Raw genomic sequence first — 18607 nt, 5'->3', positions numbered from 1 at the left:
GTTGTTGCAAAACATTCAGGCTGACCTAGGTTTTGATCATTTGTTTACCGTTGAGCCACTTGGCCTCAGCGGAGGTTTAGCTTTATTTTTTATGGATGAATTTCAAGTTCATGTTTTGTTTTCAAATAACTGTATGATTGACATTGAGGCAGTCATTGATGGAATAAAAGTCTATATGACGTTTGTTTATGGGGATCCTGTATTGGAAAGACGGGATCATGTATGGGAACGTCTTACGCGTTTCTCAACAATAAGAACTGGCCCCTGGTTTATGATTGGAGATTTTAACGAAATTATGGGTCATAATGAGAAAGAGGGAGGAAGACAACGTCCTGATAGCTCCTTCCTGGCTTTTAAACAAATGCTCAATGATTGTGGTATGCTGGAGTTTCCTTTCACGGGGGACATGCTTTCTTGGGTAGGAAAGAGAGCAGGAGGGACAACTGTCAGATGTCGTTTAGACAGAGCTGTAGGAAATGCGGACTCGCATGAGAAATTTCCGCATACGGGGGTTAAGTATATGAGGTTATGGGGATCGGATCATCGTCCGATTCTTGCAGACATACTCACAAAGCCAACGAGGAGAATAAAAAAGTTTAAGTTTGACAAAAGATGGCTGGATAATGAGGAGTTAAGGCAAGTCATTCTCGAGGGATGGAAATCACCTGATCTCCCTCCTAATGCGACTATAATGGAACACATTTCGAGTTGCCGCAAAGCCTTGAGCGAATGGAGGAGACAACATAATGTTAATTCCGCGAAATTGGTGGAGGAGCTTAAGGAGAAAGTGGAGGGCCTATATGCTGATGATAATGCTACAACTGAAGTGATTGCAGCAGCTCTGAAGGAACTATCTGATGCTCTTAAAGCAGAAGAAATGTTCTGGAAACAGAAGAGTCGAGTGTTTTGGTTGCGTGAAGGGGACAGAAATACAAAATTCTTTCATGCTTTGACGAAGCAAAGAAGGGCCCGGAACAAGATAACGCAGCTCCGGGATGTAAATGGTAATGTTGTAGAGGATGAAGAAGGGTTAGTAGCCATTGCTACAAGCTATTTTAGACAGATTTTTGAATCGTCTAATCCAGAGGATATTGAAGAAGCATTGGTTCAGATTCCTACGACGATTACTGGAGCAATGAATGACAATCTGACATGCCCGGTCACTGAATGGGAGATCAAAGTAGCGCTTTTTGCCATGCATCCTGAGAAGGCTCCAGGCCCGGATGGGATGACTGCGCTTTTTTACCAGAAATTCTGGGATATTGTGAAGGATGATTTAACTCATATGGTTAATAAATTTCTTTTTGAGGGGCTGTGGTAGCGGGCTTGAATGATACGAATATATGTCTCATCCCGAAGACTACAAAGCCTAATGAAATGACCCAATTTCGGCCAATTAGCCTATGTAATGTAAGTTACAAGATAATCTCTAAGGTCTTATGCCAGAGATTGAAGAGAGTACTGCCAGGCTTGATATCAGAAACTCAATCAGCTTTTGTGGTAGGAAGACAAATCTCAGATAATATTATGATAGCCCAAGAAATGTTCCACGCCCTGAGAACCAAACCAAGTGGTCGAAACAAAAGAATGGCTATCAAGACGGACATGAGTAAAGCATACGACATGATGGAATGGTCATTTATTGAGGCTGTCATGCGAAAGATGGGCTTCTCGGGAACATGGATCGCCTGGATAATGCGATGCATTACGTCGGTTAAGTACAAGGTACTCATGAATGGACAGCCAAGAGGGAATATTGTTCCTGGTAGAGGCCTACGCCAAGGAGATCCTTTGTCTCCTCTCATTTTTATTCTATGCACGGAAGCGCTCGCTAGCCTTCTCAATCATGCAGAGAACCAAGGGAAGATAACGGGGATGCGAGTAACACGCGCGTGCCTTCGGTATCCCACCTTCTCTTTGCTGATGATAGCCTTTTCTTCTGTAAGGCGGAGCCCCGTGAATGTGAAGAAGTAATGAAAGTGGTCAGGAAGTATGGTAAAGCATCAGGTCAATGTATCAACTTTGATAAATCATCCTTACTTTTTGGTAAGCGAATCAGTGCAAATAGTAGGCAAGAGATTAAAGATGTACTTGGAATCCAAAATGAAGGAGGAATGGGAAATTACCTTGGTATCCCGGAAGACATAAGTGGGTCTAAGTGCAAGCTCTTTGTGTTTCTCAAGGATAAGCTCATGCATAGAGTGAATGGTTGGACAGGTAGGTGGCTATCAAAAGGAGGCAAGGAAGTACTGATTAAATCTATTTTGCTAGCGCTTCCAACTTATGTAATGTCTATGTTCCTTCTCCCCTTGGAGATATGCGAAAACCTAGCAGCGGCTATTGCTAAATTTTGGTGGAGTTCAAATCCACCGAAACGAGGAATGCACTGGGCGAAATGGGAAAAAATCTGTCTACCAAGAGAGGAGGGTGGGATTGGCTTTCGTTTGATCCATGAGTTTAATCTGGCTCTTTTGGCGAAACAGCTATGGAGGCTTGTCCAGTTCCCTGACTCTTTGGTAGCCCGGGTGTTGAAAGGAAGATATTATAGGTTGTGCTCACCACTAAGTGTAATCCCAGCTAGTAGCCCATCATATGTGTGGACTAGTATCTCGGCGGCAAGGGAGTTGTTGATGATGGGAATCAGACAGAAGGTACACTCAGGATATGAAGTCAAGATCTTGCAGGATCCGTGGATTCCAACGGTGCCGGCGAGAGCAGCTCACCCTGTGGCCCCAGTTATGAACCCCAACATGAGAGTGAGCGATCTCATTAATCAGGATTCGAAGGATTGGGATGTGAGTCTTTTGGAGAAATACGTCAATCGGGATGACATACCTCTTATACGGAGCTTAGCCATAAGCTCGGCCCACCGACGGGATACATTTTGCTGGAGCTACACAAGGAATGGACAATACACGGTCAAATCTGGATATTGGGTGGCTCGGACTTTACTAAAGCCAGAGGAAGAAAAGGAAGTTGTGGAGCCAAGTATTACTGAAATTCAAGCCTTTGCTTGGAAGCTGAAGGCGCCGAAGAAGATATGTCATCTTATATGGCAATTGTTAACTGGTCATGTGGCAGTAACAAGGAACTTAGTAAGACGCAAGATGAGGTGTGATAACTACTGTCCAAGATGCGGAGAACCTGAAGAATCAGTAACCCATGCCATTTTTGAGTGTCCACCAGCTATGCAGGCCTGGTTATTATCATCAACTCCAACAAGTCCGAATTTGTTTCCAGTATCAAGCGTCTACACGAACATGGATTATCTATTCTGGAGGAAAAGCATCATTGACCCAGAACAAGACAGGGATCCTTATCCGTGGATAATCTGGTACATCTGGAAGGCCAGGAATGATAAACTCTTTAGAGGTATAGACAGAGACCCATTAGAGCTGGTTAGATATGCAGAAAGTGAATGCCAAGCCTGGTTTGATGCGAATGAAGTGCCACAACTAGTGATACAGGAAAGCAACACTGAGGAACCCCAAGTCTTAAGCTTGGGGAATATTTGCTTGCTAGATGGATCATGGACATCTACTGATCACTTCAGTGGATGTGGATGGGTGTGGATGGACAATGGGAGCAACATACAGCTTATGGGGACAAGAAATATCATTAGACGCGAATCAGCCCTGCATTCGGAACTTGAAGCACTGCGGTGGGCAATGGAGAATATGCTCCAACACTCGACATGCCAGAGTTTTGGGACAGACTGCAAGGACCTGATCGCAATGTTAAAAGAACCTCATGCTTGGCCAAGCTTTGCGACGGAACTGGAGAGGATAGAGACGCTTCAAATATGCTTCCCGGAATTCAGCATCATTCATGTTCCAAGAGCGCGCAATCAGACTTCAGACTCTTTAGCTAAAACTGCGAGATCCTTCCATAGGGAGTTACTTTTTATTGGTTGTTCTATTCCGGTCTGGTTACCTAGACCACCTCTAGCTTGAGTAATAGAATGACTTTCGACGTCAAAAAAAAAAAAAAAAAAATAGATTACATTTCTAAAGAGTCTAAGAGTTCCCAAAAGTCTAGTCTTTTCCCATCATGATATCTACAAAACAATTGTATTTCTTATTTCTTGTATTTTAATATTACCATCTAGTTTTAATTCGAAAACAAATAGATCTATTGAACAATCCTAGACTCTATGTGGATTCGATCCTTAAATACTACAATCGAACTTCTTATTTGAGAGAGTATAGTAGCTTAAGGTTAATTTGAGCTAATCAAAACCCAAAGATCACTCAAAAACCAACATGCAAAGACATTCAAATAGACACTATGTCACCAAAAGAAAAGCGGATCTGGATGGAAACGTAAAAAAATAAACCAAAATTGACTAGATAGTGGATGCATGAAGATCAACAGTAATTTCTAAATTGTCACAAAGAAACATAGTTTAAATTTAAATTTAAAAGAAAATCCAAATCGTCGAGAGAAATAGAAAAAAATAAGTGAAGATCAAAACCGAAGAAATACGAAAAAGAACAAGCAAAAGATTAAAACCGACTCCAGCTCTATTGAAGCAGCCAAAGTCAAAGATTGGAAAATAATAACTTGAGGAAGTTGAGAGAAGGAGGCGGAGGTTTAGGAGAGAGTGAGAGGTTTTGATAGATGAATTACCTTATTTAATGATTCTTGACCTATTCAGTATCTTTTATTTAGTCATTTTGATTATAAATAAATTATTTATTTTGATTATTTTGGAATCATACTAAATTTAGAATATGTCGGATTTGATGGTTAACATTAATTATACATTTATAAGGAAAATTTGATTGTATTATAAAACAAAAATTTATAGTTAACTATCAAACTAAAAAGTTTAGTTATGATATTCAATATATCTATCCTATACTAAAAGCCCGATATAGAGTGATTTCACAGTGTCCACGTCGACAAATTTATTCGGCCAATCAAAACATTTCAATAATACACGTATGATCTCCTAAAGATGTTGCTTTTGTATGGGCTTTAATGTGGTTTTATTGGGCTTCACGGTTTCAATCTACTGGTACAATTAGAAAAAAAAAACCTGAGACGGATAACACGATGCTCTCTCCTCTATCTCTTCGTCTTCGCCGTTTCCTCTCTATCGTTTCAGTTCTCTCGATCCTCATCTCCATAATCAATACTCCATTACATCTCGATCCATCAATCTCTTCTTTATGATTTCGATTCCGTTTACTCTTTCCTATATACTGATTTTCTCTCTTGAGTGCAAACCAAACCAGCTCATCTCCGAGGATCTCAGCCGCCGCTACTTCCACCAGCCCATCTCCGCCGTCGTTTACTGCCACTCACGCGGCGTGAGCTGATGGGCGTGGATATGCTACTTATTGATCCAAGGTTCTGGATCCTTATTTTAGTATTTGGTTCCAGATTTTGAGTTTTTTTTCTTAATCCGGTTCATTATTTTCCTTCTCAGGCAAAGCTCATCCACGTCTTTATCAATGTTCACCGTCTTAACACCTTTAAACCAAATCCGCAACGAAGCAGGTTCACTTAGGTCTCAATTTCAAGTTATTAGCTAATTTCCAAAGAGTTTCAAGTTATTAGCTAATTTCCAAAGACAAGCATATAGGTTTTTCACAAAATATGTTGAGATGTATATATAGCATTCATATTTTGTCATATACTAAAAACTACCTATAAATAATGCTGCTTTTTAAGTACCATAAACACTAACGGAATCCATTTCAGGAAACTACCGGAGCTTGGGTGAGATCGCCATGAAAGCATAGAAGCAATATCCAGCCAACGAATTTACTTTATTAATCTCATACAAGTTTACAGGCTTAAAAAAAAAGTTTACAGACTTAACGTAGGATGGTTATCGTGAATGCAATATACCTTGCGCTGTTTATTGTTCTATCGCCTGTCTCACCTAATAATATGTCTCATAATTTTGTTTTGGTCACTTTTATTGTGCCTCATAGTCAGTAATGTTTCTTTCATTCATCACGCCATTTTCAGGCTCAAAAGGAACGAATGAAGCAAGAAATTACAGGAACGGATCCCACAACAGCCTAACGCCACCAAAAGACGCAAGTAAAAGGCTTCCTCTGGTGAGTGGTGATGAGCTACAAAATCAAAGGGATGACAAACGAATTTGAAGAGTTGGGCAGTCCACAAAGAGAGAGATGATGCTGTCACTGCCAAGCATTATCGACATCTTGAAAATTTTAAGAGAAGGGAAAGGGCACTAATGGCCGAGTTGGGGAGCCTGTTCATGGTTCTATTGGCAAGAACCGAGATGTAACTGAGGAGAAGAGTAGCTTTGACCTTGCAGAAACCAAATATGGAAACACGGTTGAGAAACGCAGTTAGTAAACTTTTCAAACTTCTAATGCCCACGGAGAAATACACCACAGGAGTAAAGAACATGGTGCTTGAGACACTGTCTTCTGCAAAAATTGAAGGCTTCGTGGATGGATTCAGAGGTGAAACCAAAGCGGCCAGCACGGAAAAGACGGTGGACAAGTAGTTGAGAATCATAAGCTGGAGATGAAGTAAAGAGCAATGAAATGGCATCTTTGGCTAGATCGAGGGAAAATCTGATGCTTCATGTAGCCTCTTATGCTTAGACGTATGACATGAGATTTTCTCATCCCACCGATCAGTTGTGCCGGTAGCGACAAGGAGTATCAAGTTCAATGCAAACCAATTAGGAGATTAAGAAGAGTGTGTGTGGGGGAGAGAGAGGCTGTGCTGTGTAAGAATAGGGAGAGGGAATACTCATAAGGATGAATTTGAGAGAATTTTGTTGTAGTCATTGTAGTCATAAACGGTTAATTTCATTAGTTTTCCCAACATCCAGCCAAATTAAAAATAACTCATGCACTCGGGCTCTTAAAGGTTATTTTAAGATTGTTCTCTCTCATGTCATGTTAGCAAACAAAACATACGTTCAGTTAGTACCTGAGGAAATATTTTTAACTGGAGTTATAATATTTAAATTTAATATTTAAATTAAAAATATATGTATTATTATAACAAAAATAAACTTTTTTATAAATTATTGGAGGTATATGAGAACTTTGACATAAATTAATGGAGTCAAATGCCAAATTTTAACTAAATATTATAGTATTTGTTTTTTTTAAATACACTAAAGATTTTTTTTTTCCAATTTAGTGGGATCACTTGACCCCATATGTCCCTATGTTCCCCGCCCTATGTTCAGTAAGAGTTTCAAAATAATATACTTAGTCTGTCCAACAAAAACCATCCAGGTTATTATCGAAACTTTGCCACCATAACCCAATAATAAAACGATTAGAAATTGGATTAAATGGTAAGTGGATGTTTGTACCGCAGGCTACCAAATTAAAAATTAGTAATGACCTTTAGACTTTGAAAGGGCTAATAGTTAAAATAAATATTATATTTATCATCACACTATTTAAATAACTAATAATAAAAGCAATCCGCTTACAATTTTGTAAACCGGCTTTACCAAGGGTCATGGCATGGCATTGGCACAAATGAAAAGCACCGACGAAGAAACAAACCCCATGCTACCACTAAACTTTTATGGCAGTTCGTATCACAACATATGTCGAGACATGTTGCACTACATAAACCAGTCCTATCGTTGCAAGTATTATGTGGATTCGGCCAGGGTCCTCCTCATTGGTAGTAGCACGATCAAAGAGGCACCACAAGAGACCGATCACCATTGCTTTCTCTTGATGGTCCGTGTTTGGACTTGCATCTCTTGATGGTCCAAGAATAGTTCATGAAACAAATAGAAATCTGTCAGGTTATGTAGTCATCATCTTATTTTTTGTGTGTACTCTTAAGTCTGAACAAGCTAGATATGGATAAATTATAAGATGAAAATCTACAAGCTTATGATGATTAACAAAAGCCAAGGTCAAAAGTTAATAGCTGTTCTTTTGTACTTCTCAAAACCATTGTTCATTTAGGAACAACTATATGTTACTCTACCAAACATTACTTCATTGATGAAAATCATAGAAGAAACCCAAAATTCTGATAAGAGTTAAGAAGATAGTTAAAAGTATATATATATATATATACAATGGCTTTACAACTTGAAAAGATTGGTAAGAGATACAAAAATATGTTGCTTTGATTCGAGATTTATGGATTAAAATAATTATTTGCTTTTAAATGCACGAACAAAAGCTTCGAACTTCTTAACTAGCTATTGATCTACCTTAGCTTATTATTATGTTTTTTTAACCACAAGCCTATTAATAGGTTATAAGCTACGAACTTCATATTATGTTACACCTTAGCTACTGACTTCATATTATGTTATAAAGAGTGGTAATCTTCACTTTGGAGCTTATAACTGGATCATGGAAAAATGCTGGTGGGTGCAAAGATTTGAAGATATCTCATTTACTTGGACGCGAAGAAAGACAAATTAGGTGGTGGATCTTTTGTCTAAAGCTAGAATTCCGAATGACAATTTATTTGTATGTTATTACAATGTACTTACTTTAATTGTTCATCCTCTTCATGAAGGATTATGTAAACTCCACCTAAGTTTAATAAAATTAGTCGTTATAAAAAAATTATGTACACTACTATTTCTTACATTTAATTATATATTGATCCACCTTAGCTTATTAAAAGTCCAATACCACAAAAATAAAAACTTATCTATTACAATTCATCAAAAGTGTTTTGAAATAAAACTATGAAAACCCTTTAAACGAGAGAAAACAAGAAAAAACACTTTCTTTGAATTTAAATACTTTCAATATAAAACAAAATCAACAATTAAATATAACAAGAGATTATATAAAAATAATACAACAAAATCAACAATTAAATATAAAAAGCAACTATAGTCTATAATATTTGATATTCATATAAAAAATCAACAATTACATATAGAAAGCAATTATCCGCGCGAAGCGCGGAAAAAAAAGATCTAGTTTTATTAAATATATACTGCAATACCCTTGTAAACAAGCCAAATAATATATTTCTCTTTTCTTCTTTTTTCTTTTCCACAGACTGAGACTTATGTTATGACGAACACTTAAATCTTTGTCTTTTCTTTTGCTTCTATTTTTACCTCTAATCTTTCTGCGTGATCTTCTTCTCTAATGGTGTTCATCTAATCGGCGACAATCCTAGGAAAAGTCAAAGAACAATTACTTATGTGCTTCTGTTTTTATATTATGTTTTTTTAATTTTCACCAATGTGGACCTGGGTTACTATTAAATTATGGTGGTGAAGAATGACGACGGTGGACCAGTGAATATATGAACATATCAGAAAAAAGAGTAGATGTAGAAGATGGCTCGCAGTATACTATATATGATGTGAAGAAATTATAGTATAGGATATTTAATATTACAAAATAGTATATACTATTTTTTAGTTTTTTAAATATTATAAGTAATTTTTATATTTTATGTTAGAGTTTATGATTTACTGATTATAGTTTAAGATTTAGTATCTAGGGATGGGGTTGGAGTGGAAGTGGATTGAAGGTAAAATTTACAACTATACTATATGTAGTATTTCTATACTATTTATAAATCTATAATATAATGGGGCTCTTTTGCCTCTCCTGAGGTTGTCCACGTGTCCATTTAATAAATAATGTGGAGCCTACTTAATGTCCGGTTATTTCCATCGAGTAGGTGTGTATTTTGGTCCGGTTTAGTTTCTTCAAATCAGATTGAATTTTGGATGGTCTGATATCTGTCTCCCGCGTTTGTTTCGTAGATGAGTAAAACGCTGCGTACCACTTAGGGCTTCGTTGTTGTCGTCTTCACAAAATTCGATCTCGCCGTCTCCTGCTTCTCATAAACTGAAAAGCTCATGTTTGTCTTCTCAATCTCTCAAACTCCCCTGACGTTATCTCTTCCCCTTCCCTGTTCTTCAAAGTTTTTCCTTCAATTCATTCCTTTTAATACGGGCATAATTATAAATATTAATAAAAAAAAAAAAACACTTACGATGTCGCCCCTTCCGTTTCCTTCACTTGAACTCTATATATATCAGTGAGTTGAGACCAGGCTTGATCCTCTCATCCCACTTGCTGTTTATCATTTTATAAAGCTAAGACAGATTTTTAAATATGGCTTCGTCCGGTGTTGTTCTCGCGCACTCCGCCTTTGATGGTCTCCGCCTCGGTAGATCTGCCCAGTTCGTAGTTGGTCGTCTCCTCCGTTTTTGGGACTCCAAAAACATCAAGAAGCAAGGTGAATTCATGGGGATCACCCTCCTCCTCCTTGATGAGAAGGTATCGTAACGTTAATCGTTTTTTCGTACTCCTTCACTTCCGTACAAAACTAATGATTTAGATCTTTTTTTAAAATTGCAGAATTCTGTCATTCATGGATTCATTCCTGCTGGGCGCGCCCCTCATTACCGTCCGTTTTTGCGAGCGGGTTCAGTCGTCAGAATTTCACGTTTTGAAGTTGCAAGATGCACAAATATGTACAAGATTACGGACCATCCTTTCGTCATCCGGTTCATCCCTCAAACAACCATTGATGAGGTTGTCGAGAATGCTCCTATTATCAACCTCCAAAAATTCATGCTGCGAAAGTTTGAACCTCTGCAAGCTCTCGCAAACACTAATTTAGAACTCCCTGGTTAGTTCTCCTTAAACGTTTACTCTTCCATTATGTTATAGATTATATGTTGTCTGATAAAAGTACGTTAATTAAATCTGCTCATCACATGCCAGATGTTGTTGGGCAAATTCAGTCTGTCCAAGGTTCTGACTTGAAGGACGCAACAGTGACGACTCGAGTTGTCGTTCGTTTCGTGATTGAACCGTAAGTAACCTAAACCGTGCTAATCTGTAACTTTATTTCGAATTTAAAAAACGTTCAACGTAACAAATTATATCATATCGCATATCTTTATCGTGATACCTCATTTGAATTCGCATACCAGGAGGGTGGTTGTGTCCCTATCTTTGTGGGATGATGCTGCAGCAAATTTTAGGGGTCTCATCAACTCAGGTGACAGGACACAGTCTGTCATGGTGGTCACGACCGTTAATCCAAAAATATTTGGAGGTATGTGAATGAAACTGAGGCATCATATTGACCACAGTTTGTCATTTAATAATTTTTTAATAATGGTCCATCATATTATCATTGAAACACTCTTCATTCCGCAGGCAACCTCTATCTCAACTCAACGCCAGCAACGCAATTTTATTTCGACCCTGAGCTTCAAGCCATCGCAGAGTTCACAACGAGGTATCAATTGATCAGTGTTTCGGTAGATTTAGTTTAATATTTTGGCATATTAAAGTATTATGCAAACTGGTTCCAGCTTAGAAGCCCCGTTAGGAGAAGCTTTCCCCTGCATCGATACCAAAAAAGGGATTAAAAAAAAGGAAGCTGTCTCAATCAGAGAGCTACACAAGTTCATTTCCGATTCTGACGAGCAGGTGACACCTCTGGATGCAACTTAATATATAAATGTGTTTGAGTTTTCAATAAGCATTACTAAGTCTTTAATCTACTGCCTTGGTAAAGACACAGGAAGCTGATTTTATATGCAAGGGTCGTGTTGTGGAAGTCATGCAACAAAATGGATGGTCTTACGTCTCCTGCACTGGCTGCAGCAGAAAGCTTGAGAAATTTGGGACTTCTCTGCGGTGCACCCGTTGTATTAATCCGAACATCACTGGCGTTATCAAGTAAGTATTTACCTTTGGTTGTAGAAGATTAAAAACTCTTTTAAAATCGTTATCATCTCTAATGTCTCACGTTATTTTCAGGTACCGTGTGGAGTTATTGGTTGATGATGGGAATGATAATGCCACTTTTGTAGTGTTCGACAGGGAAATGCTTAAACTGACAAAGCAAGATGCAGCTGGACTGACCCTAGCTGAGGTTTGTTTTTTCCATATGCACTATCTGCTGATGGCATCCAATGTCACACATGCTTCTTATTTGCTTAAACTTGGCTACTGGCAGATCAATGGTGGTGGCAATGAAGAACTCCCACAATGTCTTAAGGACCTGGCTGGGAAAGATTTTGTTTTCCAGATACGTGTGACACCTTTTAATTTTACTCCAAGCCACCGTACTTTCACTGTTTCTGCGATCCTTGACAACATCACCCCCGAGGTATTCTATTTAATTGTTAACAGTACATTAAAACTTACTCACGTCAGAATAACCAAAATTAAACTGTTTGGCAGACTTTCAAAACCAATGAAGCTCAAGTTGAAAGTGGTGAACCATCGGCATCTGCCAGCGTTAAGGGTGCTGTTGAAGGCAATGCACCAAATCCACCAGGTTGTGGAGTCAATGAAATTGGCCGTAAACGCCCACGTGAGTGAAGTTAAAAAGCTGCAGCAACGTCAACCATGCACTGTTTTTGTTTCCTTTATTTTTCTAGCATTTCCTGCATTTCCTATTTCTAGACTTCGCACCTAATTTCATATTTGAAGGCTTTTGTTTCATTTAGACTTATGGTTTTAATTTAAATCAAAATTGGTTGACGAAATATATGGTATTGCTGATAACCTATTGTTATAACAACACGTTTGCGTATTCATTTATCTCCCAAACACAGGTCGAGGAAAAAAAATATGCATGCGCATCATTGTCTAAATTATAACTTCGCAAAAATCATATTCGAACGCCCATGTTTCGAACATGAATTACTGGAGAATTAAAATGATAAAATAACCGAAGTTAATCAACAGCTGTTTTGAGAAACTTGATCTCCAAAAAAAGGAACTCTCATTGCTTATCTACAATTCATAAGGATAAAATTACAAAAAAGGCATGTATGTTGACATATGCTACAATGATCCACTTCCATAAGTGCAACAAAAATTTCGTATTCGCACCAACAAAATTATCAGCAACCCAATGTACCATCAATTAATAAGACAAAAATGATCTCTTTTTCCTAGGGAAACATTTTCGCACTTTTGCTCAAACTTTTGTTTCTGTTTTGATTTCATCTGTTGTTGGTTTCTAATTTGTAATTTTAAAGAAATAGAATCAATTTTAATTAACCAAAAACAAATCTCTTTATTTGTAAACTGTTACAAAAAATATTTACACTGATATTCAGTGAATCACATAACACGTATACATATCAAGAACGAACTTCACATATAACCATTAACTATACTCCCACAAAATACGGTATAAGTTCGTACAAAGCTCCGATGGTCGTGTAAAACATAATTTAAAACACCAAATCAAGGTATGAGAGATCAAACAATAGGAACATATAGAAAGTTGTAGAATAAATATCTAACTAACACCTCATTTTGGACTGTTATTCAGACCTCTGTTCAGACCACATTTACCCCCTTCAATGCCATCAAACCTTTCACATAACGGCAATGACTTGTGACTTGGATATTGAGGAGTCCTGTCTGCGTTTAACAACGTAAATGAAATTAGAACGGCACGATCCACTTTGGTTACAATCAAGTATGGAAAAATAAATTATTCAGAATCAGTACCCATAACAGAGGAGAAATTCTAAAGAGCTCCAAAACAAGCAAGGTGCAGACCCAATGAAAAGAAAACCGACCAATCCCACACCAGATGGTGCGAACAAAAAATTTAAAGGAGATGGTCAGCATACCTTCCAACCAAAAGGTTTATCATCGAACTCTCTTACCATAGACCCGATCATTTATATCTTCTTATCATGTAATGACATGAGCTCTTGAATCACAGGTTCTCCAATTCTCCCAGACACATCTGCCTGCGCAATATGCAACCGGAAAGGTTTGCTTTTCATATTACATGATGAACAACATCTCACAAAACATGACATCCGCTCTATTAACATAACAATTGTCACAGGGGAACAAAGAAGAGCTAGGCAAATGAGGAGAGCTATTGTTCTCGCTAGAAGACAAGCCATAAAGCTAAATAGTATACCTCTACCACTTAAAACTGACTCTATATCACTGATCCACTATAATTTATGCTTATATACAATGAAACTTGCAATATGCTCATTACGGAAAAAATTGCCCATATCTTATACTAACTATATTACGCTTAAAATGTACCTGCAGACGCATCAGCTGTTAAGCAGGCAAAGCCCACCCGTAAACGCAAGAGTAAAGATAATGAGCTTCAGGAATGCCCATTTTGTCATGCTCTTGTATGGGAACAGGAGAAGAAAGGCACCACAGGCAGAAACAGAACTCCCGTCTTCAGTGTATGCTGTCAACAGGGTCGAGTTAAGCTCCCGCCCGAACCCCACCCGCCTGAAGCTCTGAAAAAACTCCTTTCCGGCTCTCTCCACTTCCAACAGAATATCAGGACGTACAATTCGATCCTGGCATTCACATCAATGGGGGCCAAAATAGATTCGACAGTGATGCACAAAGCCGGACCTTTCACCTTTAGAATACACGGCCAAAATTCCCACAAGATTGGATCATTGCTTCCTCAATCAGGGAAACGTCCCAAGTTCAGCCAGCTTTACATTTTTGATACAGCTAACGAGATTAAAAACAGAATCTCAACCGTGAAGAGGACAACAAAAGCAGGGGAACTGGATGGTGATATTGTTAAAATCCTGATTGAAACTATTGATGCCCACAATTGCTTAGCGAAAATGTTCAGGAAAGCTCGAGATCTTCATGAACAGACTGATTGCCAAGAGTTTAGTATCAGATTAATAGCTCAGCCAAAACGTGGTCGTCAGTATGATATGCCCACCACGGATGAGATTGCGGGTTTGATTGTTGGAGACCTATCGGAGGATATAGGAGATAGGGATATAATTGTACACCACAGATCAGCAGGACTACAACAGATCAGTGATATGCATCCTCTCTATATGACTTTGCAATACCCTCTATTGTTTCCTTATGGGCAATCAGGATTCAACGAGAACCTTCCACTTATCAGCATTGATGGGATCACTCGACAAAGATCTTACATGACAAAGAGAGAGTACTTTGCTTACCAATTTCAAACTAGATTGAATGAAGGCATGACTATTGTGACCTCCAAGCGCTTACTCCATCAATATATAGTTGACGCCTACACCTCCATCGAGCAGGAGAGGTTGCGCTGGTTCAGACTGAATCAAAAAAAAATTAGAGCAGATCTCTACAACAATGTCAAAGACGCAGTGATCAAGGGGGACACCGATGCAAAGTCAATAGGGAAAAGAATTATTTTACCTGCTTCTTATACAGGCAGTCCACGATACATGGCAGAGAAGTATCATGACGCAATGGCTATATGCCGCTGGTTTGGAAATCCTGATTTGTTTGTTACAATGACAACAAATCCAAAGTGGGAAGAAATCTCAAACCATCTACAGATGTATGGGACTGACGAACCAAACGATCGTCCTGACCTAGAATGTAGAGTGTTCAAAATGAAGCTAGACGAGCTCATGTCAGATTTCAAGAAGGGTCTGTTCTTTCCCAGCCCAAAAGCAGGTACAAGTTAATAAAAACAATACGCACGTTAACACTATGTTTTTAAACTAACATAAATCTTATAAACTCAAAATTTAATTGCAGTGGTCTACACCATAGAGTTTCAGAAGCGAGGCTTGCCGCATGCTCATATACTACTATGGTTAGAAGGTGATTTTAAGAATCCAACCAGTGCTGATATAGATAAAATCATCTCAGCCGAATTACCAGACAAAGAAACAGATCCAGAAGGTTACAGTTTGGTGGAGCAGCACATGATGCATGGTCCATGTGGCAAAGATAGATCAACTTCGCCTTGTATGGATAATGGTGTATGTACAAAGAAATTCCCTCGAAGCTACGTTCCTCACACTCAAATAAATGATTCTGGCTATGTTCTGTACCGTCGGAGGCAGACTGATAGAGTTGTCAAGAAAGGAAACATCACTCTGAACAATTCTTTTGTGGTCCCTCATAATCTACAGATACTCAAGAAGTACAAGGCCCATGTTAATGTTGAATGGTGCAACAAGTCATCTGCAATTAAATACCTTTTCAAATACATAACTAAAGGTGTTGACAGAGCTACGTTTCTGATCCAGAAAGATGGAGAACAAATTCCTAAAGAACAGGAAAGCACTTCAGGAAAACCAAGGAACGAGATAAATGACTATCTGGAAGGCAGGTACCTGTCTGCTTGTGAATCTATGTGGAGAATCTTTATGTTCGATGTCCATCATAACAGCCCAGCAGTTCAAAAGTTTCCTGTCCATTTACCTGGTGAACAAACAGCAGTTTTTGACGAGGATGAGGATCTTGAAAACGTTGAAGTAAGGTATACACATGGGAGAACAATGCTTACTGAATGGTTTGAGATGAATAGGCTGTACGAAGAGGCCAGACAATTGAAATACATTGAGATGCTTACAATGTTTGTTTGGGACAACTCAAATAAGGTTTACTCCAAACGCAAGCAAAAAGGAACCATTGGAAGGCTTGTCAACATCCATCCGAATGCTGGTGATAAGTATTACCTCAGAATCTTGGTCAGCTTCGTAAAGGGTCCCACATGCTATGAGGATTTATACACTTTCGGGGGTGTTCAATATGAGACATTTCAAGCCGCATGCTTAGCTAGAGGTTTGCTAGATGGAGACAAAGAATGGCAAGATGCAATGACTGAAGCATACCAATTTGCTTCCCCTAGATATCTTCGCCAAATGTTTGTATTAATCCTCATTTACAATCATGTCTCAGACCCTCAAAAACTTTGGAACAACACTTGGGAGTTCATGTCGGAAGACATACTATGGCACCAACGACGGCTACTTCAGTTCCCAGAGCTTGAACTGACACCCCATGAACTCCAGCAGTACACTCTCATTGAAATAGAGGGCCTCCTACAAGATCATGAAACATCACTTACTGAGTTCACAGGCATGCCACGGCCATGCCCAGTGATATTGGAAGATATGAAAAGCAAGAAAATTGCAAGACAGTACCAGTTTGACATTGCAGAAGAAACTAGGATACATCAAGATTTGTTTCCTAAACTCAATGAAGAACAGAGGGCCATATATGATGATGTTATGGGATCAGTTTTGGAGAACCAGGGAAAACTATTTTTTATTTACGGAGCAGGCGGTACGGGAAAAACCTTCCTATACAGAACCATCATCTCTGCTTTACGATCATCAAAAAAGAAAGTTATACCTGTTGCTTCCTCTGCAATTGCTGCTTTACTTCTGCCCGGAGGTCGCACAGCCCATTCTAGGTTTAAAATACCTCTCAAGCTCTACGAGGATACATTCTGCGAAGTTAAAAATGGCACAAACCTCGCCAGCTTCCTAAGCCAGGCAGACCTTATTATTTGGGATGAGGTGCCCATGGCACATCGCCATGCTATTGAGGCCGTAGATCGCACACTCCGAGATATTTTATCTCTGTCTGATAGAACAGCCTTAAACCGACCTTTTGGTGGAAAGACAGTCCTGTTGGGCGGTGATTTTCGACAGATTCTCCCTGTCATTCCACAAGGCACACGTCAGGAAACAGTTAACGCAGCTGTTAATCACTCACACCTCTGGAACCACTGTGAAATTCATGTTCTCTCCACAAACATGCGCGTACAATCTGACGAAAAAGATTTTGCTAAATGGATTTTACAAGTCGGTGATGGGGTTGCAGCACTGGCGCCTCAGAAAGAAATATACACAGAAGCTGCTGAAGACCAAATTCTGATAGACGATTCTCTCCTCCTTCCTGTGACTTCCAACCCACTTGACATCCTTTGTCAATCTGTTTTCCCAGATTTCACAAATGATTACAAGGACATGGAAAAAATCAGAGATTCAGCTATATTAACTCCGAAGAACGCTACGGTTGATGAAATCAACACTTACTTGCTTTCCAAAATACCGGGTGCTGAGCAAGAATTCTTAAGCTACGACAGCTTCGCTGAGGACGAAAAACATTCGGGAGAGTTTGATTTAACATATCCTTTGGAATATCTCAACTCTTTAGAATTTTCAGGCTTGCCTGCGCATAGAATTTGCCTCAAAGTTGGGGTGCCAATCATGCTCCTTCGCAACATAAATCAGGCTGAAGGGCTATGCAATGGTACAAGACTTATAGTCACACACCTGGGGGAAAGAGTTATTAAGGCAGAAGTACTAACATCTTCCCCAAGAAAACAGACTGTCCTGATACCTAGAATCGTCCTATCACCCACAGAGTCCAATCATCCCTTCACTTTCAGAAGGCGCCAGTTTCCGGTTAGAGTATCCTACGCAATGACAATAAACAAAAGTCAAGGCCAAACACTGGCAAAGGTTGCTCTTTACTTGCCCAAACCTGTTTTCACCCATGGTCAACTATATGTGGCACTATCAAGAGTGACCACACCAAAAGGACTGAAAGTTTTGAATATTACCAGACCCAGTGGCTCCACGAGCACCATCGCCAATATCGTCTACAGAGAAGCCTTCAGTGGCTTTCCCCAAACAGCAGGTACGACTCAACGCTGCATAAACCATCATCTGTCTCTTTTCTGTTAAACAAACTATTTACAAAAAACTTGTGTCAGAGGTTGGTTATAAATTAAACATTGCCCGACCAATTAGGCGACACAATTTTCATTCCTAATTGCAGGTTTAGAAGAAGATGATGAGTGATTCCCATACCTTTCTTTATCTACTTCGATACAATCCAGCAAGGTC

General features: G+C 39.0%; 2 protein-coding genes and 2 long non-coding RNA genes across 6 annotated transcripts; 3 read left to right on the top strand and 1 right to left on the bottom strand.

Annotated features, from left to right (window-relative positions):
* Positions 1–4395: 4395 nt before the first annotated feature.
* On the top strand, positions 4396–6821 carry LOC106450938. Of its 2 annotated transcripts, XR_007316204.1 has the most exons (3): positions 4912–5355; positions 5435–5505; positions 5710–6821. It is a non-coding gene; the product is annotated as an uncharacterized LOC106450938 (long non-coding RNA). The 2 variants fall into 2 exon arrangements; XR_007316203.1 differs by having other exon boundaries at positions 4396–5355; positions 5435–6821.
* A 2969-nt stretch (positions 6822–9790) lies between these two features.
* Positions 9791–12480, top strand: LOC106354889. The gene is made up of 10 exons (XM_048739708.1): positions 9791–10244; positions 10326–10599; positions 10695–10785; positions 10907–11031; positions 11136–11217; positions 11294–11411; positions 11500–11663; positions 11745–11859; positions 11944–12096; positions 12171–12480. Exons 1-10 carry the CDS (start codon positions 10080–10082, stop codon positions 12309–12311), a joined length of 1428 nt encoding a protein of 475 aa, XP_048595665.1. The 5' UTR covers positions 9791–10079; the 3' UTR covers positions 12312–12480.
* A 599-nt stretch (positions 12481–13079) lies between these two features.
* LOC125577811 lies at positions 13080–16766 on the bottom strand. 2 transcript variants are annotated; one of them, XR_007316201.1, is made up of 6 exons: positions 16252–16766; positions 16079–16166; positions 15147–15926; positions 14019–15043; positions 13583–13705; positions 13080–13367 (listed from the first exon to the last, which is right to left on the bottom strand). It is a non-coding gene; the product is annotated as an uncharacterized LOC125577811 (long non-coding RNA). The 2 variants fall into 2 exon arrangements; XR_007316202.1 differs by having other exon boundaries at positions 15147–15868.
* A 62-nt stretch (positions 16767–16828) lies between these two features.
* Positions 16829–18562, top strand: LOC106362971 (ATP-dependent DNA helicase pif1-like). The gene is made up of 2 exons (XM_022691909.2): positions 16829–18398; positions 18540–18562. The coding sequence occupies exons 1-2, from the start codon at positions 16829–16831 to the stop codon at positions 18560–18562; spliced, it is 1593 nt and encodes a 530-aa protein (XP_022547630.2).
* The last annotated feature ends 45 nt before the right edge of the window (positions 18563–18607 follow it).

This window comes from Brassica napus, chromosome A9 (genome assembly GCF_020379485.1).
Source record: "Brassica napus cultivar Da-Ae chromosome A9, Da-Ae, whole genome shotgun sequence".
Taxonomy (NCBI): domain Eukaryota; kingdom Viridiplantae; phylum Streptophyta; class Magnoliopsida; order Brassicales; family Brassicaceae; genus Brassica; species Brassica napus.
The sequence above is the reverse complement of the archived record's forward strand: the minus strand, read 5'-3'. Positions and strand labels throughout refer to the sequence as shown.

What these genes read in the sequence shown, in the direction of transcription:
- LOC106362971 (XM_022691909.2), top strand. Translation starts at nt 16,829, where the DNA reads ATGCCACGGCCATGCCCAGTGATATTGGAAGATATGAAAAGCAAGAAA. An exon ending in TGGCTTTCCCCAAACAGCAG is followed by an intron (nt 18,399 to 18,539) that starts GTACGACTCAAC and finishes TCCTAATTGCAG; the next exon opens with GTTTAGAAGAAGATGATGAG.
- LOC106354889 (XM_048739708.1), top strand. Translation starts at nt 10,080, where the DNA reads ATGGCTTCGTCCGGTGTTGTTCTCGCGCACTCCGCCTTTGATGGTCTC. An exon ending in ATCGCAGAGTTCACAACGAG is followed by an intron (nt 11,218 to 11,293) that starts GTATCAATTGAT and finishes AACTGGTTCCAG; the next exon opens with CTTAGAAGCCCCGTTAGGAG. An exon ending in CTGGACTGACCCTAGCTGAG is followed by an intron (nt 11,860 to 11,943) that starts GTTTGTTTTTTC and finishes GGCTACTGGCAG; the next exon opens with ATCAATGGTGGTGGCAATGA.